Raw genomic sequence first — 22,469 nt, 5'->3', positions numbered from 1 at the left:
TCATGAGTTTTGGGGCAAGGTGTCATCAGTAAGCAGATGACACCCAGCTCTGTGATGTCTGAATCAGGAGAGGTTGTGCATGCTCTGAACAGTTATGGCTTGGATGAGGACCAATAAACTGAAACTAGATCGCAATAAGACAGAGACCCTTTGGGTTGGTGGTTCCAGGTCAGGGAATTGGGCTGTTTACCTCTTCTGGATGGGGTTGCACTCCCTCTGAAGAAGCAGCTTTGTGGTTTGGGACTGCTCCTGGATCCATCTTTGTCACTTGAGGCCTCGGTCACCCAGAGCGCCCATTACCAACTACTCCCATTCCTGGATAGGGATAACCTAGCCATGGTCATCCATGCACTAGGAACCTCACAATTAGACTACTGCAATCCGCTCTATGTGGGGTTACCCATGTTTTGGAACCAGCAGCTAGTGCAGAATGCAACAGCTAGGGTGCTCACTGGAACCCGTGTTAAAAGAACTGCACTGGCTGCCTGTTAGTTACCGAGCCATGTACAAGGTTATGTTATTATCCTATAAAGCCCGAAACAACTTGGGACCAGGATACCTAGCAGATCGCCTTCCCTTATATACACCTAGAGAACATTTAAGATCTTCAGAGGAGGTCTTGCTCATCATTCCAAAACAAACAGAACGTCGCCATGAATCTTCTCTGTAGCAACACCTACCATCTGGAAAACCCTCCCTTGTGCAGGTCGGGAGCTGGAAAATGTAACATCCTTTAAACACCTCCTGAAAACATAACTTTTCACACAGGCTTTTCTTGGGCTACAACTGATGCTGGGTTTGTTTTGGTTTTATGTGTTTTTTTTTAACTTCTGTTCTGTTTTGATCTGTTGTATTTTATGGTTTTAATTATGAACTGCCCAGAGAGCCTCGGCTATTGGGCAATATAAAAATGTAATAAATAAATAACATAACTTTGTACATGGCTCATATTAAGAATACAATAGGATGCCATAGCTCAGGGGAAGAGAACATCATATGCATGTTCATTTTCTGCCTGTATGTTCATTTTCTACAATTTTAGTGAAAGGATCTCTGGTATCTGGGTTGGGAAATACTGAGAATAGACAATACTGAGCTAAACCAGTTGTCCAGTGCAGTGTAAGGTGGCCCTTATACTGTAGTTAGGATCTACCACCTCAAACAGAATGCAGCATTAGTAATGTCAGTGCTATAGATTTGAGCCCTATGATTGAGCATTCTGATCATTTTGGGCTTCCCTTCAAAGGGTATCCCAGTGATGTAAAATTCCAGATCCAACCCTTGACATCTCAGGTTAAAGAAATCTCAGGTAGCAGCGCTAAGAAAGGTATCTGTCTGAGAGCTTGAAGATTGCCGCCAATAACAGTAGACATTACTGGTGTCAAGGATAAAAATCCACTTTGGTTGTAAAACAACTCTGTTTTATTGAGTGTAATACAGCTGTATGGAGAGAGTCCTACAGACAAAGAACTTCTCTACGGGCAGTGTGAAAAGCAGGTACATTTATACACAGTAGCATCTTAACCAATTAGTAGTTGGCAAAATTCTAAAGCAAAACAAAGACAGATCAAAGAAAACTTCATTATACCTTATCAACAGATGGCCCATTACTCTTCTAGCAATGTCAGATTGACCTGGATGGTCAGTCTTCTTTATCAAGCTAGTTTATTTGTCTTCTACTATATCAAAAAGGTCTTGACAGTTAGAAATTCCAATTAAGCGTTTCCTTCCAATTATGCAGTTTTGGCATTACAGCACATTCAGGCACATACATCATTATTATTATTATTATTATTATTTATTTATTTATTTATTTATTTATTTATATAGCACCATCAATGTACATGGTGCTGTACAGAGTAAAACAGTAAATAGCAAGACCCTGCCGCATAGGCTTACATTCTAATAAAATCATAATAAGACAATAAGGAGGGGAAGAGAATGCAAACAGGCACAGGGTAGGGTAAACAGGCACTGGGTAGGGTAAAACTAACAGTGTAAACATTCCAATATCATCATGCAGTCCACTTGCAAGAATGAAACTATATAGAGAGAAGCCTACATAAAGGGCAGATATATCAAGGTTTGCGGCCTTGCTTTCTCACTGGCCTAGATGGCTGAAATTCATCCCAGGCAAGCCAATACTTATTGTTTTCATCAACTTTTATTTATTTTTGTAAGCTGCATTGACTGCCATTTTTCTTGGTAGAAAGGTGTAGGGTACAAATCAAATAAATAAATACTTGTAATGGGATTAATTCACTCTTCTTGAAGGGATACCATCAGTATTGAAGGCTTATTTTGGTATTTTTGTTGAAGTCAAACATGTTCTCTAAATAATACAGTTGGCTTGCTCCATCCCTTTGTTCAGAGTTTTGTTTTCACCACGAAGAATTAGTTTGTGCTGTTACTTATTGTCTGATTATGTACTCTCTAGAATTGTTGGGGTACAACTTGGAGATGCAAATGGAGCTCAGTAGTACAAAGGACAGAGTAGCTGAACTTCAGGAGCAGCTAAATTCTGAGAGGATGGTAATTGTAGAACTGAAGAACGAACTTGGACAAACTAAACTAGAACTGGAAACAACGTTGAAAGCACAACACAAACATTTGAGAGATCTGGAAGCCATCAGGTAAGTTTTTCAGTGGCTGTTTACTACAGACCTATAGTTGGTCCTGCAGTAAATCTGGTGTTAATATCAACTTAAATTGTAGTGATAGAATTGTACTGAGGGTAGTCGTCCATAATACTTATGCAAAACTCCCTTTGACTGCTCTTGTTTTTAAGCAAAGCAAAATAATAATAATAATCCACCACCCTATGTTGTTGAGGATCAAGAGCAGAGAGATCTTATTATAATTAACATAGTGTGGGGTTGATTGTTTTACTCAGATTTGCCTACCTCATTTTGCAGATGTTCAAGAAAGAAACTACTTTGGGAGGAGCGAGATGTTAATTAAAGTCTAGGAGGGAGAATTAGCAAGAGAATTCATGGCCAAGGAAGGTTTCAGTAACATCTCCCATCTTCCAGTTCTTTCGTCTAAATGCCCCTTCCCAATGTTATTGTTAGGAGGCAAACCCAATGTAAAGTGTTATGTAAAGTGCAATTTCATCAGTAAGAACATAAGAAGTACCATGTTGGAACAGACCATCCAGTCCAGTTCTCTGTTCACACAGTGGCTGATCAGCTGTCAACCAGGGACCCACAACGCAGGACACAGCACAACAGCACCCTCCCACCCATGTTCTTCAGCAATTGGTGCATATAGGCTTACTGCCTTCAGTACTGGAGGTATCAGTCTGAAAGCAAATGTAGATGTTTTCTCCTATTCTAGTTATTTTTCGAATGAAGTTTATAAAGAGAATCTTGTCTTTCTTTTTTTTGTCAGAAATGAACTTAAGGGAAAAGCAGCTGAACTAGATATGCTAAAAGACACAATGGCAAGTGAACAGAAGAAATCAAGAGAGTTTCAATGGGCGTTGGAGAAGGCAAAGGCTAAAACAGAACTCAGTGAAGAAAGAGAAAAAGAAGAGCTTGAGGTAGCCAATCTTGATTCTTAAAACACCCTGAGCATGTTGAATGTATTTACATAAATACAAGTTTTATAACTTTACTCTTTCATTCCTACTTAGGTGTAGAGGTTAAAGAGAATGTGGTGCATTGTGGGGATCCTGGATTAAGTCTGCTTTTTTCCATTATGGTTTTAATGTTTACTGTTTCCTCACAAACTTGCCTTATATACATTGTTAAATTAAAACAAAACCCACTGTATAAAGGGTTGTGAATTCCAAATGCCTCAACGACCAAAAACAGCTATGCAGAGTTATCCTTGTCAATGGCTTTCCTGACACCTAATTCATTAAACTACAATAAAAACATAACTATTACAGAATAATATATATTAAAAACACCCAGCAGACCCAGCTCAACTGACTTTTGTTAATTAAATACACAAAAGATCCTTTCCTGATTCATTCCTCATGTGGGCTTAATAAAGCCAAATGTGACCAGCGTTTATTAGACGGGACAAGTTATCTAGCCAGTAGCACAGACAAGTTTTTTTCACCCACTTTAATGAAGAAGTTTGAAATTATTCAAATAATTTACCTGATTAATGCAGTTTTTATTGGATTTAAACTTTAAAAGAATAGTTTTATACATTAAAAAGTAACAGATCAATGCAACATACCTACCTAGTATCACTTTAAGTATTGATCATAATGTATTTGGAAAGATTTTATAACCTTTTCTAGTAAAACCACCTGGCCCTGAAGCCTGATTGGCATGATAAATCAATATAAGGTATACTATTATCCTCAACACACAGCCAGCCCACATTTTTAGCAAGTGTTTCTCTTATGCCTGAACTGGGTGCAGGTTGTCTAACACATAGTAAAGCCATGGTGTGTGAAAGCATAAGCAGTGCACTGTAACATCTGTGGATGGTGGTGGATGCATTGTAATAAATAAAGCCATATCTTTGGGACATAGGAAGCTGCTTTATACCAGGTCAGAGTATTTGTCCATCTAGCCCAGTATGTTCTACTTTGATTGACAGTGGCTCCCAGGCACAAGTCTTGCAACATCAGCTGTTTTATCGAGATGCCAGTGAATGGACCTGTGATCTTCTGCATGCAAAGCAGGAGCACCTAACACTGAGCTGTGGTCACTCCCATTAGTGACTGTATACTGTTAATAAGCATGTGTGTCATGTCTAGCCCTGCTCCCCCTGGGTTGGAAGAAGGTGTTTCAGGTGATCAATCAGAATCAGACTCTGAAGTAAAAGAGTTGGCGCCAGAAACAGGCCAGCCTGTACCAGTAAAGGAGAAAGCTCTCACAGCCTCTTCACCAGCTGGGAGTGAACTCTCTGCAGAGCTTATCTCATCAAGGGCAAATCATATACAGTCAGTGGGAAACCAACATTCTTCCAAAGGAGAGAGCACGAACAGGTTAGCCGATCCTAGACTACGCCGCCAACTAAAACGGGTGGAGTGAAAGGAAGGTGAGAGGAAGTTGGCCCAGCTCGCATCTTGTCAGAAGCTGCCTCAGAACTAGTCTCTCTGAAGTTAAGGCCTCTTGGGAAAAGGCTTTCCATTCTTTTTGAAAGGACAATTGTCTCGCTTAGTTTGCATAGTTTTGCCTAGGGGAATGGTTCCAAGAGATTAGATCCTCTTCAGGTGGGAAGAGATGTTTATTGCTTGAATAAAGCTTTGTGGATTACTAGCAGGCCTTGTTATTGTCTCCCAAGAAGGCAGGAGTTTTGAGAAACACAACAATGTGACCTATTCTTCCTTTTCATTCTTCACCAAGTTTAAATCCACTCATCTATCAAAGGATATCTGATCTTTTCTGCATATGTCAATAGGTGTGACAGTTTGGATCAGTCTCAGTTATCAGAAGTAAATTCACATTTCATAACCAGTGTTGGTAATGTCATCTGTAGATAGAAGAAATAATCTAAAATTATAATTTGCAGTTTTGCTCTCAAAATCTTAAGTACACCCTATATGTACCCTGACCTAAATTTATTATTGAAGACCAGGAAAAAGTCGTTATTGAGGAAATGTCAGTGTTAAGTTAAAACCTGGGTTTGAATCCTGTTAAACTAAGCTTTTCCAAGCTTTTGTTCAAGTATCAGATAATATGTTTATTCAAGATGGTAACTTTAGTTGTATTTTATTATACAAACAAACTTTTGTTTTCTCTTAAGGATTTGAAATATTCTCTTGAAAGTGAAAAGCAGAAAGTTGTAGAATTGAGTAATCTTTTGGAGCTTGAGAGAGAGCTGTCAAATGATTTGCAAAAGAAGGTGGAATCCCAGGAAACTCTGGACGCAGCCCAGTTGTCTCAGGAGCGCAGCTGTAACTCTGAGCTTCGGGTACTCCTTGAATCGGAGAGGTTTAGAGTTCTGGAGGTAAGCAGTGCACTGGAGAGGGAAAAAGAGTTGTGTGCCCAGCTTCAGATGGCTGAACAAAAAAGGCAGGATGGAACTGTTACACCCGCTGAAGAATTGCTACGGGATCTACAAAAACAACTGGATGAAAAGCATGATCGGATAGTTGCATTGGTTAGTGAAATGGAGAGGCATAAACTGGACTCTGTGCAGCTGAAGCAACAGATGGAAAAGGAGAGGCAGATTCAGAGGAAGACGCTGCAGACTGAACAAGATGCTAATATTCTGGCACAGAAAAAAGTGCATGAACTGGAGTCTAAGGTAGAAGATCTTCAGTGGCAGCTTGGAGAAAAGAGGCAGCAGGTTCATCAGCTGCAGTGTGAGGAAAAGAAATTGCAAGAAATGGTCCAGGAGTTACAGCAAAAAGAGCAGAGAAAAGAGGCAGAAGTCAAAGGGGACAAAGCAACCTGTCAGAATCTAAATGAGGTATGGTAGCTCTGAGGCTTATATAACGTGAAATTCAGTGTTGCAGATAACCCTTTTCATACCTAAAATTGTATTTGTTACCTTTCAGAGTTTTCTAAGACTGTCCTCTGGTGCTATTTTTTAGTTAGTGCATATGTCACGACAGTATGAGGAAAATGTCGTATATTAGCACCAGTTTGTGGTTTGTCCTAAAATGATGTAAATGTGATGGTGGTCCTGGTGAAAAGTAAAGTCCCAGTCAGCCTGAGAGCCTTTTTTTACATCATTAATGTAATGTAATGATTAGACTGTTTATTTCCAAGTTGGCCTGCACACATGTTACAGATGTTACTTTGAAATTGTATTTGTTTTATCCCAGTGTTATTTTTTAAGCCTCTTTCTGTTGTAAAGATTGGCTTATGAAACCAAGCATTGCCTACATGCTTGCCTGAAATTAGAATGAGCAGTGATTGGAATTAGGGCCCTGCTTAGCATTGCAATACAACTATCTGCAACAAAATAGCATAAAAACAATTATGTGTTAATTTTCGCCAAACCCCCACCCCAAAGTAGCTCTGTTAGCCTTATGAAAAAAAATCCAAACTCTGTTTATTAGGCCACCTCAAAGGTCACAAAATGGTGTGCAAGTTTTTGAGACCTCCAGGAGCCTTCATCAGGCAAGATGTTACAAAAAGCAAGGTGCCCCCCCCAACCCATTTATTCAAGCCTAATTTCCTTGACTCATAATTTGGGTTACCAGCACTTACTTTCTTCTAGTAGGCTTTACACTCAGCCTTAGGGCCCTGTTGATGGCAAAGGTTGACTTAAGAACTGCCCTGCTGGTTGAGACCAAAGGCCTGTTTAGTCCACCATCCTGTTTCCCAAGGTGGCCAGCCAGAAGCCCCAGTGAAGCCCATAAACAGGACCTGAAGCCAAAGCCCTCTCTTCACATTGTCCCCCAACAACTGCTGTTCAGAGGCAAGCTGCGTCTGATGCTGGAGGAAGTACCTAGACATCATGACTAGAATCATAGAATAGCAGAGTTGGAAGGGGCCTACAAGGCCATCGAGTCCAACCCCCTGCTCAATGCAGGAATTCACCCTAAAGCATCCCTGACAGATGTTTGTCCAGCTGCCTCTTGAAGGCCTCTAGTGTGGGAGAGCCCACAACCTCCCTAGGTAACTGATTCCATTGTCATACTGCTCTAACTGTCAGGAAGTTTTTCCTGATGTCCAGCTGGAATCTGGCTTCCTTTAACTTGAGCCCGTTATTCCGTGTCCTGCACTCTGGGAGGATCGAGAAGAGATCCTGGCCCTCCTCTGTGTGACAACCTTTTAAGTATTTGAAGAGTGCTATCATGTCTCCCCTCAATCTTCTCTTCTCCTGGCTAAACATGCCCAGTTCTTTCAGTCTCTCTTCATAGGGCTTTGTTTCCAGACCCCTGATCATCCTGGTTGCCCTCCTCTGAACACGTAGCCACTGATCGCCTTATCCTCCGTTAAATTGTCAATCCCCTTTTAAAACCATTTGAATTGCTGGCCATCACCACATCTTGAGGACGTGAATGCCGTAGTTTAACAATGCACTGTCTAAAGATGTACTCCTTTTGATCTGAGTCTTCTGTCATTCAGCTTTGTTGAATATCCCTGGGTTCTAGTATGAATATCCCTGGGTTCTAGTCCACTTTTTCCACTCCCTGCATAATTTTATACACCTCTATCATGTTCTGCCCTACCTGCCTTTTTTTGTAAATTAAATATACCTGAACATTGTAATCATAGGGAACTTGCTCCAGCTCCTTGACCATTCTGGTAATAATAATAATAATAATAATAATAATAATAATAATAATAATAATAATATATTTATTTGTTACCCGCCTCTCCCTCTGGACCTTTTCCAGCTCCGTTTACGGTGGGGAAACCAGAATTGTACACAGTTTTCCAAGCGCAGTCACACCATACAATTTGTATAGAGGCATTATGATATTGCCAGTTTTCTTTTCAATCCTTTTCCTAATTATTTTTACATGGAATTGCTTTTTGGAGGGTTTTTTTGCAGCCAGGTTGACATTTTTATTGAGCTTTCCACCATGACCCCAAGCTTCCTTTCCTGATCATTTACCACCAGCTCAAGCCCCATCCATGTATATGTGAAATTTGGATTCCTCCCCCCGCCTCCTCACCGATGTGCATATTAAATCACATTTGCCATTTTGTTGCCCATTCAGCCATTTTGCAGAGATCCTTCTGGAGCCTTTCACAATTGCTTTTTGTTTTTACCACTTTGAATAATTCGGTGGAGTCTGCAAACATGGTCACGATCCTGCTCACTCCTAACTTCAGATCATTAATGAAGAAGTTAAAAAGCACTTGTCCAATACAAATTCTCATGAGGCCGGGCCTACTTCTTACATTGTGAGAACTGTCTATCTATTTCTGCTCTCTGCCTCCTGTTCCTTAACTCATTACCAATCCATAAGAGAAACTCTCCCTGCTTCATTTACTCTGGAGGCTTTGGTGAGGGACTTCGTCAAAAGCTTTTTGAATGGCAGAGTACACCCTGTCTACCGGATCATCTATATCCACATGCTCACAGCTATAAAACTTGACTGAGACAAGACTTTACTTTGCAGAAGATACGTTGATTCTTCAGGAAGACCTGTTTTATATGCTTGATTATTTTACTTTTAATCATGCTTTCCTATAACTTACCCAGGACAAACATTAATAGTGCACTATTAACACACCCATCTGCCAGTCTATAGTGCTCCCTGCCTGTATCTGAGAAAGCTGTCATAAGGCACCAGTGGGGCGCCATCGTTTTCTCTTCCTGACTGGTGTGCAGCAGAACTGCATCCTAAGGAAGGTTGAGCAAGAACACAGGGAGGAGCAGCGACAGGCCCAGCTGGGCTCTCCCCATGAAGAGAGGAGCCAGGAAGAGGCCCAAGCTGCACATTGCTCAGTTTTCCTTGCTCGCTCTCCATTATTGCCCCAAAGGAGCTCTCAAAGAAACAACTTTAATCATTCAAAATACACAATGCAACAACACAGTTTAAAAGGCAGCCGACTGAGGAATCTCTCCGGTTTGGGTCTCTGATGGGCTTATTGTTTGTCTCTTTATGTCTGTGTGCTCCCTCCTGCTCTTCAAATAATGGTACTCTTCCTTTGCAGCAAAGCAGATAAAAACAAAAACAAGTATCTTTGCTGTTTGCTTTTTTCCGGGCGTCTGTTTGCAATTCTCAGTATGCCATTTACTTCCTCTTCCGCCCTCATTTCTAATTATCAGCTTTCGAATTGTTTAGGCTTCTATGTAATATGGCATTTAGAGAAATTTGGGGAGTATGAGTTCTTTTTCAGTCAGTGCTTTTCCAAAAATGCCTGCAGTCCATCACCCTCTTCCTCAGTTCAAGTTGTAGGTATCTTCCCTCCCTGCCTGTCCTCTTCAAAAAGCTGCTCTGGAGCTTTCTGCTGCAGTGGGAGGAGTGGGTGGAAATCCAAGCAAGAATTCAAAACCCCACCCCACCCCACCCCTTGAGGTCATCGCTCATTTTATGGCCACCGTGGGGAATCTGGCATATCCTATGGCCCCTGCAATGCAGCCTCAGGAAGCACAGGATTGCTCCCTAAGGGCACTTCTTCTGCCATTGGGTAGCACATAACAAATTAAAAACTATTACAAAAGTAAAATGAAAAAATTCTGGGACCAATAAAAGTGAGAGACAATTATAGTAATATAAACAGCTTCAAAAGAATTAATATATTTTCTATATATTTTTTTTAAAAAAACCCACAGTTTTAGTATCTAAAAGTTTACAAAGTGCTTAGCTTATTCTAAAACAGTGATCAAGGATATTTTAAATATTGTTACGTAGCTAGTGTACTTGTACATCTTATATATACATATGCAAAAATAGTTTGTGAAATGATCTTGTGTCACAACGTGTGCAATGTATTCATAAATCAATGTATTTATTCTTTAAAATGCAGCCTTACAATTCAGTGAAATCACTCCTTAATTGTGCTTGTGTAGATTGGAGTATTTAATGTGTAGAATAGTCAGTCCTCACATTTAGTTTAATTCAGAATTGAATTTCTGTATTTAGTACCAGACAAACTTTTTTCCCCGTCCCATATTTCTATGTACAGACTGCTTGGGATACATCTAAGGAGCGAACAAGAAAGTGGGTTTTCCAGCAGAAAATGGAAGGAACTGAAACAAAAGAATTATCTTATTCTGCCCTAATTGGCATGGGAGGAGGAGGAGGAGGAGGAGATGCTACCAAGGAATGTCAAGATCTTCAGATGGTTAGACAGAAGCTGAGAAGTGTGACTTCCAAGTTAAAACAGCTGGCTAAAAAAGCAGCCTGCAGGTTAGATTAATTTTGTACTACTAGCAAAGTATTCTATCTTGGCTCCTTTTCCCCCCAGAATTTTTGGAAACGAATGGTCTGGTTTACACTTATTTTTTAAAGTGGTTCTGCTCAGTTATGTCAGCATCATATCAAACTGCATGTTGACTGTGGAATTGTATCAATTATGTCCACTTTAGGACAAATGTCCTTTTCTCTCAGTCTCTTCAGCAGGAAATTCCTGCCTTTCTGATTGACAGAAGGCCTTGGCCTTCTGGGGCTGAGATCACAAGGAGCCCAAATTTTGACTAGCTTTTATTTATTTGTTTATTTAGCACCATCAGTGTACATGGTAAAACAATAAAATAGCAAAACCCTGCCGCATAGGCTTACATTCTAACAAGGCGAGCCAAAATGTATGGGCCTCCTGCTGATATATGAAGAGGTGAACGTTCTGGAGTAGAAGGGATTGCCCTCTCTTTAAACCTAACTGGGGGAAAAATCCTGAAGGAGCTGTGTTTATATAGCACCTTCTATGTACATGATGTTTTACAAAGAACTGGTATAACAGGTGTAACTCCAAGGGGTTTACAATCTAAATCAGACGTAGGGAAACAACAGAGGAAGAGGAAGGAATGGGAAGAATTCCTCTTTGCCCAGGCATATGGCGGCACATCTTAATCACCCACATGTTTAGTTTTTTTAACGGTTTTTAATGCTTTATGTGTGTATGTTCTGTGTTTTAGAATTTTAAATTTTGTATACTCGTTTTAATCTTAATTTTAGAATTTCTGTAAACCGCCCAGAGAGCCCTGTCGTGGTATATAAGTGAAATAAATAAATAAATAAATAAAATAAAGAATATATGATAATTTCAATTACAGGTATTTTATACATGTACACAAAAAAACAGATGTTTTGATTAATTCCAGACTGCCATTTGAAAAAACAGATGATGAAGATTTTATTGGGATACAAAATAACATTGAAGATGTTCTCTTGCAGTTACAAGTGCTAACTGGTTTGCCCAATCTGGAAGCAGAGGTAAGGGATGTAGTACCATTTAATTGAGACATTTTTGATGCAGGAAACCATATATGCTTACTAAATTAGCTTGTGCGTATTTCAAACCTGTATTTTTGCATGCAATTTAGAATTGTGAATTCTCTAAGCTTACACATAGTTCTCCACATATAAACTCCCAATTTGCTCAGAGGGACTTCGCACAGATAGCTAAGTACAGGACTGTGTCCTATTGATATATATGGACTGCGTCCTATTGATATATATATATATATATATATATATATATATATATATATATATATCAAAGTCTATCCTGCATTTCTGCCTTAATATGAGACTTTCAGGGTGGCTCACAAGAAATAAAAAATAATGAAGTAAAATAAATGAATTAATCTGTATAAAGTTATTAAGCTATTGTCTTATTACCTGAAAGGACTTGCCAAAGATGCATCAAGAAAAATTGTGATTAACCTTTCCTATTGTACTTTTAATTTCCTGGAAGCATGTGTTCAGACTGTATAAAGAATCTATTATAAACAAAGCACAATGGTTTGTGATAAAACATTTCTGAAAAACAAGAAATAGGTATTCTCCACAATGAAAATGTGCATTATATTTGTTTGTATATTTCTTGTCCATTTTTTTAGAGTATAACATGCTATTACAATTCTCTAAAAGGTGTGATGTTCAGTAGGATAGCAGCTAAGCTGGAACTATACTGAGATATTCTTTCTGTTCTGCAACCTAGATGAATGCAGAGTTGCCATCCACTGCTTCATTGACTGAACGATTGCTGAAACAGAATGCCGAATTGACTGGGTTTGTCAGTAGACTGAGTGAGGAAAAGAATAATTTGAGGAATGCAGTCATGAAGCTGGAGGAGGAACTTAGAAGATACCAACAGAGAGGACCCTGTGGGGACTCAGTATGTTTCTTTTTAATTTGAATAGAAATAGCCTTCCAATCCTTACTAGGTTCTCATTTGTCTGGACAGACTGAATCATATATCTCTTAAGCTCAGTGCATTGGACATCTTGTAGCTTAGGCCCAAGCTGCGCATGAGGTTAAATGCTTCTTTACATTTAATGTATAAGTGTTTAAAAATACAAATAACATGAGAATTATTGGAATCCCATCAAACATAGAGGATGGATCTAGTTCTTTCCTATCCTGCTACAAGTCCTGAGAAATACTCCTTTTCTGGAGGTGGTTATTTGCATTGGGAGGAACGCCCCCCTCCATTGGCACCAGTGGGGGATTGCGCCCACCTTGCATCCCCATATAAGAAGAATCTAGGTTCAGTTTCCATAGAGTCCAGTATACATAGGTCTGATTGCATGATGTTTATTCCCTAGGAGTTGGGAATAAGGGTCATGTAAACCTTAAACCATAGAACCAATTTATATGCTATGACTAACATAGGACAGGCCCATAATCCCACTCCCATTGCCCTTATAGATGCAACAAAATTTAAATTAGGTGTGTGAATAAGGGCATGGGGTTTACCCATGTACCCCTTCATTGACCTAAATAGTATTCCCCTTTGTTCATAGAATCTTTGATAGCTCAACCAAGCAATATGGGATAGTTGTCACTGAGCTAACTTGGACTTCTTTTTGTATTCTTTCTTAAATTGCATAAGACTTTCAGATTGTCAATGCATGATGGAGGAAATGTTGATGCACTCATTGCTTCCGAAAGAGAGATCTGGAACAAAGAGAAATTGACTCTACAGCAGTCCCTGAAACAGGCTGAGGCAGAGCTAGCCAAACTGAAAGCAGAATTAAGGAATGAAGCTTTTCTGAGGGAACTTGGATCAGATTCAGAAAATGCTGCTTTAAAGGTGGGAGGCCTTTCAAGGACTACTTATGGGACATTGTGTTCTGTCATTAAGAATTGGACTTCTTTTATATTTTGCATTAATCCAAGGTGAAATGGTCTTAGCGTGACATGAGGCACTCTTGTTGCTTCTGCTCAGTTTAGCCCCAAACATCCATCTTCCTTTTCTTCATTTTGTCTTGCCTTTTGAATAAACTGAAGGAAAAGGTCAACATTTTCCATCTAATTAAAGTTCCAAGAAAGAGGGACCTGCAGCTAGCAAAGCCTTTTTCCTTTGTTACCTTAATGTTTGAAATTGCACCTGCCCAAACTATGTGGCTAACGACAGGAGTTGCAGATTAGAAGAGTCTAGGATAACTGGAAAGAATGAACTATATATGAATGCCAGACTTAGAAGGGTCTTGTTTCTTGCTGCCTTATTTGTTTATTTATTTATTTCATATTCTAGAGAATTTATGGCAGATATTTGAGAGCAGAGAGCTTTCGGAAAGCTCTCATATATCAGAAGAAATACTTGCTACTCTTATTGGGTGGATTTCAGGAGTGTGAAGAAGCCACCTTATGTCTCATTGCAAGAATGGGTGGGCAGCCGTCCTACACAGACCTAGAAGTTATTACACGCCGTTCAAAAGGATTTACACGGTTCCGCTCAGCAGTGAGAGTGTTAATCGCAATTTCAAGGTATGGTGCAAGGCGTTTGTTTGTATAAACGGTACTGAGTTCAATATCCACATAAAGAAGTAAAATGATAAAAATAAGGCATTTGTTCCATTTAAATCTAACCATTTGGGCAGCAAAACCAAACTGTATAGTTACATAAGGCTCAGGGAGCAAATAGAGTATGGTATGTTTCAATATTGGCAAAAAACTGTCTGTGTTCTTTAGGTCAACTATATGGACTTGCATATCAATATACAAGTAATCTTGATTGATTCACCTCCTCTGAATAAGGCATTGGTGGGCCCCAGGGAGACGCTCTCAGCCCATGGGTTGCCCATATGTGCTTTGTATTGACAAAGCCAAGCCATCATATGAAAATGATATTAATATCGGCATTGAATCAAGTTGCATTTGCTTATTTAGGTAGCAGCTGTGTACTGTTTCATGTATCTGGAAGCATTCTAAATATGTTTGAAGTGTATAGCCAATTTCCTTTCCTTTGTTTTAATATGTAGAATGAAGTTCCTAGTTCGTCGCTGGCACCGAGTTACTGGTTATGGTTTAACAGGAATCAACAGAGATGGTTTTAGTCAGAACACAGGTAAATAAATATTGATAGACAGAATTTTGAGGTCAGGCATTTTAGTGTAAAGGTCAGTGCCTCTTCATTTTCAGTTGAATAACTAAATAAATTTGCTCCTGTGATTTGGCAGTCCTTTCTCTAAACATTAGTTCCCCTCTTTTTCTGGGCATTGTATCATGCAAAGAAGAATACGTATGATGTATAGTAGCTGAAACCTTTGGTCCTCAACTGGTGAGTCTTGGCCTATGACTGGGTTGTGATCTTATAGGAGAGGAGAGAAATAAAGAGACAAATACAGTGAAAGTAAAAATAATACATACAATATCAACATTTTAAAATTATGTGCGGTAGATTATATTGTAAAGTGGATCCTTGTCTCTCTCTGCTTAGAAGGACCCATGATAAAGCCAAATATTTGGATAATCTGATTCTCCAGGAGTTGTGTTTTATATGATGCCTTCAGCTGGGGTGGAAGGACAGTAGGTTCCCTGGGAATGGTGGGTATGTCCAAAATGCCCACATCAGATTGAGCATTTGGCGCATTTGCAAATTGAAATGAAATGAAATTGTTCAATGGCATTAGTGTTAATTTTATAGCTGTTATCCTAAGACTTTGACTTTGCTTCAGATATAGAAACAGTTTCAGACCTGAATTCAACAAATACCTATAGAGTATCGATGTTTGCATTATCAGCCAAGAAAATCTGAGCAAACTTTGTTGGTGTGTTGGAGGGACCTGGGGCCACACTGTACTATATAGATGTTTCTCTTTTTTGGTAATTTTTGATGTGATAATCCTTTTGTCATGGCCTTTAGCTTCTACAATTAACTGTGAAATGTCAGTGGGTCTTGAAAGGTTGACGGTCATCACTCTAAAACAAAGCCCTGAGGCTCATGAAGTAACTTCTACTTAGAATATCAACTTTGGTCAATTCATTAATTGCATGGTGGAAAAAAACTAAAAATAGAAAGATGAAGCTATTAATCAGGAACCTCAACAACTTGAATGTCGTCACCACGCATTATTATTATTAATTTATATACCACTCAGAGCCAAAGCTCTCTGGGCAGTTTACAACAATTCATAAAAATACAACTGCATTACAAAAAGCAACATAATAAAAACAGTCTAAACAAACAACACAGAAAAATTAAAACAATGCAAACAGTTGAAAGCAATTTAACTAAAGAATTTATTCCTGAGTAGACCTGTTCAGAAACAGCAGATATAGATGCCTCATCATATATATACCATGAAATGCATACCTGGTGCAAAAAGATGCCAGTGTTGACGCCAGGCAAGCCTCAGTGGGGAGCTCACTCCATAGTCGGGGGACCACCAGTGCGATGGCCCTCTCCCTCATTGCAAACTTCTGAGCCTACCCTGGAGGTTGCACTTGGAGGGAGGCCCCAGATGTTGATCATAGTGGCCAGGTACATTCATGTCAGGAGAGGCGTTCTGTCAGGTATTGTGGTCCCAAGTCATGTAAGGCTTTATAGGCTAAAACCAGCCCCCTGAATCAAGCTTGGAAACCTACAGGCAGCCAGTGCAAGCGGGTTTTATATGTTCAGACATTCTGGTCAAAGTTATTAATTGAAGCATACTTAAAGCCCATTGTTTAGTGGTCAACAAATGTAGATATGTTTTACTTTCTTTGAGTTGTGCCTATAGCATTTTCCCCATTTTTTTATTCCATGATTACCAGGGAAGAACTGCCATCTAATATTGCTAGATATGTAATTGGCCTACACTTCTGTTCTCCCAAGGGGCTAAAAACAATAGTTCAGAAACAGATAATGTGAATTTAGATAGACAATGGAACCCTGTAGCATAACACTAATAATCGTTGGAGATGTTGACACTGTCATGTTTTCTCAGATCAATGCTAGAAACTCTTTGAAATGTTTTTGAAGGCAAGGACTGGCTTCAGACAATCACAACAAGGGGAAAAGCCATGGTGGCTGCTTCCCCTGCTCCTACAAGTGCTGCACGCACGACCGACCGCCATTTGCATTATTTCCCACTTGGTTTTTTAAAGGGGTATAATTCCAGCCCTCAGCTGTGGCATAAGCTTGAAAACATGTAACAGTGAGCTTTGTAAACCAGGTTGTCAAGTGTTAATGATTTCAGTCTATAAAGTAGAATAGATGTGTATCATTAAACGCTGTTAGAATGCTGAACTGAGCTTTATTTTGCTTATCTTTACCAAATCTTGGTTTTGTTTTTCTTTACTTAGGGAATGAGCTACGGCCTGATTCAGTCTCTGGCAGTCTGGAACTTTATGGAGAACACAGACATTCTTCTTATAGATCCAGATCAGAGCTGGAGTCTCTCAGATCTCCTTTTGGTTATCCACATAGGTAAATTTCAATTTGTGTTCTTTATCTGCCTGACAAAGACCTGGGCTGCTAAAGAAAATTAGTATGTAACTTCTTTTTTTTTACCTCAGCTCATATTTTCTGAGGAGGTGTAGTTCTGAGCACCAAGTGCTGGAGATAAAATTAATTGGGATAAGTCGTCTTTATGCCATACTTTGAGAGCTTTCCAGAGGCTGTTGCTAGAAACCGACAGCTGGACACTGGCAGGATCGAGCAACGCCCTTCTTAGGCATCTTCGAACTCACACACTTGAGTCTTTGCAGCTCCACTACCGTTCTACATTTGTTTTCTGAGAAGGTTTGCAAAGTGGCAGGGGTCCCTTTTTTATTTCGGTTACACTTCTGTAGGATGCCATTCCCCACCCCCACCCCATTTATTTATTTGAGATTATTAAGCCTTTGTGTTCCTTTTTTTCTTCTTCCAAACACCTGAAAAACCTTTAGTGTTCTATACACATCCCCAAGAATCGTACAAACCCTGCAGGATCCAGCCAGATCTCCTCCTGACCCAGGGTTCTAGCTTGGAGCCAAAAGGCTGCATACAGAGCCCAGACTTTTCAAGGCTCATCTCCCAGCACCATTCCCTTGTGGTCTACTCAAAGTCTCTTCTGAAGATTAGGGAACTTTCCAGAGCGTCATTTGTTATACAGCTCAAGGAGGTGCAGCCAGAAAGGAGCATCAGCAGAGCCCTGTGGAAGCACTTCCATCAGGAAACGAAGGCCTCCTGGAATACTGGCCTCTGTTTTTAACTGCAGAGTTTTTAACTCTGGGAAACTTAGAAGCAGAGCGTAAAGGCAACAGCCTTCTTCTGTTTGTCCCCAGCACCTAGTTTTCAGAGGTATATTGCCCAGCAAATGGGTTAATTATGAATTCTTCTTTCGTCTTCAGGGGATAATCTCAATAACTGACAATGTACAATGGGAATCTGATAGACTTTATTCCTTGCGTTTATCCCTGGAAAATGTCGATGCCAGTTTGGCAACAGTTGACCCAATTAGCTTCTCCACAAATTGATTCCCTTGTTTGAGAAGCTTTAACTTGTTCTACCTATTTGGAAACCCTTTATACTTTAATTTTGCTGCAGAGGCATGAACAAATATCTCATTAGACAGAAAGATGTATACCAGCTAGCCAAGGATGCAGTGAGAGAACTGCTGAACGTACATTAGAAATAGTATGAAAAGAGTGAACTTTTCCCACCTTTTTTCCATTGCACTAGAATACAGGTCACCCAATTGGAAGTATAATCAGGACAAAGTGTTTAATGTTTAATTGATTTAGAGAATTTAGTACCACAACCTGTGTTATAAGCAAATACCTTAGGTGACTTTTAAAGGGGATTAGAAGCATTATTGGAGGATCAATGCATCAACAGCACCCAACTATAGTTCTTAAATGTCCCATATTCAGAGGTTGTGTACACTTTGAATAGAATCTGGGGACAGGCAAGTTTTGTGCCATTTATTGCGTGCCCAGTGGCATGGCATTGGCCACTTTTGGAAACAGGATACCAGAATAGTTGGACCTTTGGCCTGATCCCCCTAGTTCCCATGTCATACTGTAAACAAAGCTAAGCATGTGCAATTGAAGCAACCTGTTTACCTGCCTCCCCCTCCCATCGTGCCCCATATTGTATTTTAGATTCTGAGCTTCCTTGGGAGAAGGACCTGTCCTCTTATACTCTATAAAAGGCCATGCACACGGGATAGCAGGGCAACTCTCTTGCTTTTACAGCAGCTAAGGAATAAATAGCTGAGAATTTTAAATGGACAGACCTGCTGTTCTTATTCAGGGTAGCTGCTATACGTTTATATCCATGTGTTTGCTACATTCTGAAAGCATTTTAGAACAACTCCCTTTCACCAATAATTTTCACTGCTTCTCTCTCAACCCCAAGGTACCAAAGTAGCCATGCTGATTTAAGCCCAGTTTCCCTCGCATGTTCTCAGCTGCAGAATTACGATCCTGACAGAGCTTTAACAGATTATATTAAACGTCTGGAAGCTCTACAGAGGCGACTCGGCAGTGTACAGTCAGGTAAATATTTTAACGATTGTCCTCTGGTTTGTTTCCATATGACTCCTGCATTACGTTACCTTGAAGTGCTGCTTGCGTTGGCCGTTAAGTTCATTGTAGGTTCCTGATCGTTGAAGCTATTTCCCCCACCCCACCCTTATTGATAATTTGTGTATATTTCTGCTCCGCAGCATCTTCTTCACATACTCAACTGCATTCTGGTATCAGAAGATAATCTTTGCAACATTTCACCACTGGTAGTGACATCGAATGAAATGCCTTTTGCAAATCTGTGCTGCTGCTGCTGTTGCTGTGCTTTTGTATAATGTGTATATTGTGGGACCAACATGAACACAGCTCAACGATTGTATGCAGTTCACCTTGCTGGCACCTCTACAAAGACTGGAACTGATGTATATAGGCACTTTTTGTGATCATTCAAAACTGATCATTAAATTTCATGTATATTTGTGGAATTCTAATTTAAACAATTAAATTATTAAAGTGTGTATTTATCACATGGGTGCGAGGATGAAACCTTTTATGTATTGAGATTGCAGAATGCGTATTTCCAAGTGCACAACATTTTCTGAGAGATAAGTGAATGACTTTTCATGATTTTATTCTATTTGCTACTGGCACTGCAGAGAGAAATATCACTTGTAGAGACCTATTTTTGTAAAGGTAGAAGTTTTGAATTTTATGGGTATTTTGTCAAAAGTACTGAAATAAAGATGCTTTCATCCTTTTAAAAACTAGAGTATGAAAATATTTTAAAATAGCATCCTTATATTCTGACTTACAATGTCCAAAAATCATTTTAAAACCTTGAATGCATTTGCCTGTGGTAGTTATTTGTCACAGTAAAAAGTAGTCTTTTTAAAGGCTTAATTTTTAACATAAAGTTTTGTGGATTAGAAGTAGAATAGCATCCTCGAGAGTTTATGCTACAATATATGTTAATCTTGAAGGTGCCACAAGACTTTTTGTTGTCTTTTCATGTCAAGAATTGGGGGTGGTAGATCATACTCTTTCTTAATTTCTACCTGGTTAAGTCGAGATGCCAAAATCACACTACATGTGCTACATGCATGTAATATTCAGCAGACAATTCACAGGTAGGCAGATAGGACGTCCTAATGATTCAGATCTTCATAAAATGCTACTAACAACATTTTTATTCATATAGTGTGTTACCTATAAAACGTTGAGTTTTATTATGTTCTCAGGAGAAAGCAGAAGGGTTAGATGAGATGGTAGTATCATACTCAAATGTGAGTTAGGACCAATACCACAGACAGAGGAGAATGGAAGAACAAATGTTGCTTACTACTACTGAGAATTAGGATCAAACTACACATTACATTAAAGGTGTAGCATGCAGCAGTTTTAATTTTACTCCAATGTAAGGGTGGGGAGAATCCAGCTCCTTCCCTCTCCTGCTGCAATCCTGGGGGTGGGGGGGAACCAATTCTTATGCAGAAATAATGAAGTCCTAATAGGCACCAAGGGGGCTCTTTTACTAATGCTGCTGTGCTGGGAGTGTGGAGATGGTCCTGTATGCTGTAGCCTTAATCTAGGCCACCTGCATTTACTTTGGAAAACACAACAGTCATACACTATATGTACCTTAACCTTTTTAATATATTTGTTTTTACTAAAATGAGGACACTTTCCTCACAACAATTCTGAGACCATTTTTGTAGAGACACTTCAAACATTGTGCTCAGGCTGGAAACTATATTGTCTTTCCTATAGCATGTTGAACAACCCTTAGCTAAAATATACTACCTTATAAGCAAAGACTTGAGGGCCCTTTTAAAAGTTTGATATGAACTAATGTGACTGAAATGCAGCCTTTGGAGCCTGGTATGAAAGAGACATTTTCTAAGTATATAATACTTCACGATGGGAATTGCATTTGTATACAGCCTCACATGGGAACTTCTATGGCTTATTAAACCCACTTGTACTATCCAAATGTAGTTAGGCACCCATGATACACAGGAATGCTATCCAAACCTTGAATTGTAGGAGAGCATGCTGTCAATGCATTGCATCCAGATAATGGGTCGGGTCCAGATTTATGCTGGATCAATTGTTAATGGAAATGGACTTCCACACCCCTCCTTCCCATGGCAGTCCGATCCAGCCCCCTGAAAATGCTGTGGGGTGAGCTGTGGCATGGAAGGGGGTCCTAAAAAAATCAGCCAGCGAGCCCTTCCCCTTACAGAATACAGATCTTGGATCCAGCACAATGTTTGTGTATTCTGCGTGAGATATACTAATTGAGCAAGGTGGTATGGATTACACAGGAACATCTTAAACTTAGCCTTCTTGAAGTCAAGCCCAAATACTGTCTTCAGTTTCTCACCCCTCTGCCGATCTCGCCTACCCAAATTATCTAACATAAACAGCTCCACATGAAAAAAGCTACATCATATTTAAAGATTTTACTGAAGTTCCACAACTTTTTAACAAATACAAGTAACTTTCTATATAGCTGTAATTACTAATAACCACACAAATTTGGGTAAACATACTAAAATTTTAAAGAGAAGCTATACTAGCTTGTTAGTTCCTTTTGCAGATGGCAAGAGGATTTAAAAAAAAAAGTCTTGCATGTTTCATTGTGATGTCCTTTATTCCTCCTGGCTTAGAGCTGACATGTGCTGTAGAAAATATTCTATGTAGAACTTCAAAATGCCTCTGTATCGTAGGAGCTAAACACATTATCTCAAATTCCATTAGAGAATGTGAGGTTAACTAAAGATTTGGTTTCATCAGTGATTCCAAACATAGGCACTTTAAAATGTCCCATTTTAAGAAGCAGCACATACTCATTAATCTTTTTCTTAATCATTGTGCCAGTTTTTACAAGATTAGACTAAGCTGAAGCTAGCACTGCATTAAATAAGCGGTGATACTGGGCTTTTCTTTTCAGCCTAATATTTTCAAGGAAACTAGGAGATCATGAAACTACTTGTACCAAAATTGCAGTAGGTTATACCTCTGAACCGGATCAAGATTAGTTTTGTAAATGTTTGGACTTTAAAAAAGGCACAAATAATTAGAGTGCATATTGAAGTTACACAATTAAAGGTCTGGGTAAGAAAGGCTATAAAAGCAAAGAACAACCCTCTTAAGTATTTTAAGGAATGGCACAGCATTTCCACATTTCTTTGTAATACTACAGATAGTGAATAGCCTCTTCTTTTTTTTTTTAATAATTTTTTTATTGACTTTTTACCTACAA

At 39.3% G+C, this 22,469-nt stretch overlaps 1 protein-coding gene across 11 annotated transcripts in view; it reads left to right on the top strand.

Annotated features, from left to right (window-relative positions):
- The window catches only part of AKAP9 (A-kinase anchoring protein 9), a 122,943-nt gene extending 102,970 nt beyond the window's left edge, over nucleotides 1-19,973 (top strand). For 9 of the 11 annotated variants that reach the window (XM_063126918.1, XM_063126874.1, XM_063126884.1 and 6 more), the window contains 12 exons: nucleotides 2,438-2,633; nucleotides 3,391-3,544; nucleotides 5,713-6,381; nucleotides 10,509-10,732; nucleotides 11,644-11,755; nucleotides 12,486-12,662; nucleotides 13,380-13,580; nucleotides 14,025-14,257; nucleotides 14,752-14,837; nucleotides 17,057-17,180; nucleotides 19,095-19,234; nucleotides 19,405-19,973. In XM_063126918.1, coding sequence (XP_062982988.1) covers nucleotides 2,438-2,633; nucleotides 3,391-3,544; nucleotides 5,713-6,381; nucleotides 10,509-10,732; nucleotides 11,644-11,755; nucleotides 12,486-12,662; nucleotides 13,380-13,580; nucleotides 14,025-14,257; nucleotides 14,752-14,837; nucleotides 17,057-17,180; nucleotides 19,095-19,234; nucleotides 19,405-19,448 — 2,360 coding nt within the window. In that variant the 3' untranslated portion in view covers nucleotides 19,449-19,973. The remainder of the gene's footprint in view (nucleotides 1-2,437; nucleotides 2,634-3,390; nucleotides 3,545-5,712; nucleotides 6,382-10,508; nucleotides 10,733-11,643; nucleotides 11,756-12,485; nucleotides 12,663-13,379; nucleotides 13,581-14,024; nucleotides 14,258-14,751; nucleotides 14,838-17,056; nucleotides 17,181-19,094; nucleotides 19,235-19,404) is intronic. The other 2 variants (XM_063126866.1, XM_063126841.1) reach the window with 1 other exon arrangement.
- Nucleotides 19,974-22,469: the final 2,496 nt, after the last annotated feature.

Source organism: Elgaria multicarinata, chromosome 1 (assembly GCF_023053635.1).
Source record: "Elgaria multicarinata webbii isolate HBS135686 ecotype San Diego chromosome 1, rElgMul1.1.pri, whole genome shotgun sequence".
NCBI classification, from domain to species: Eukaryota; Metazoa; Chordata; class Lepidosauria; order Squamata; family Anguidae; genus Elgaria; species Elgaria multicarinata.
The sequence above is the reverse complement of the archived record's forward strand: the minus strand, read 5'-3'. Positions and strand labels throughout refer to the sequence as shown.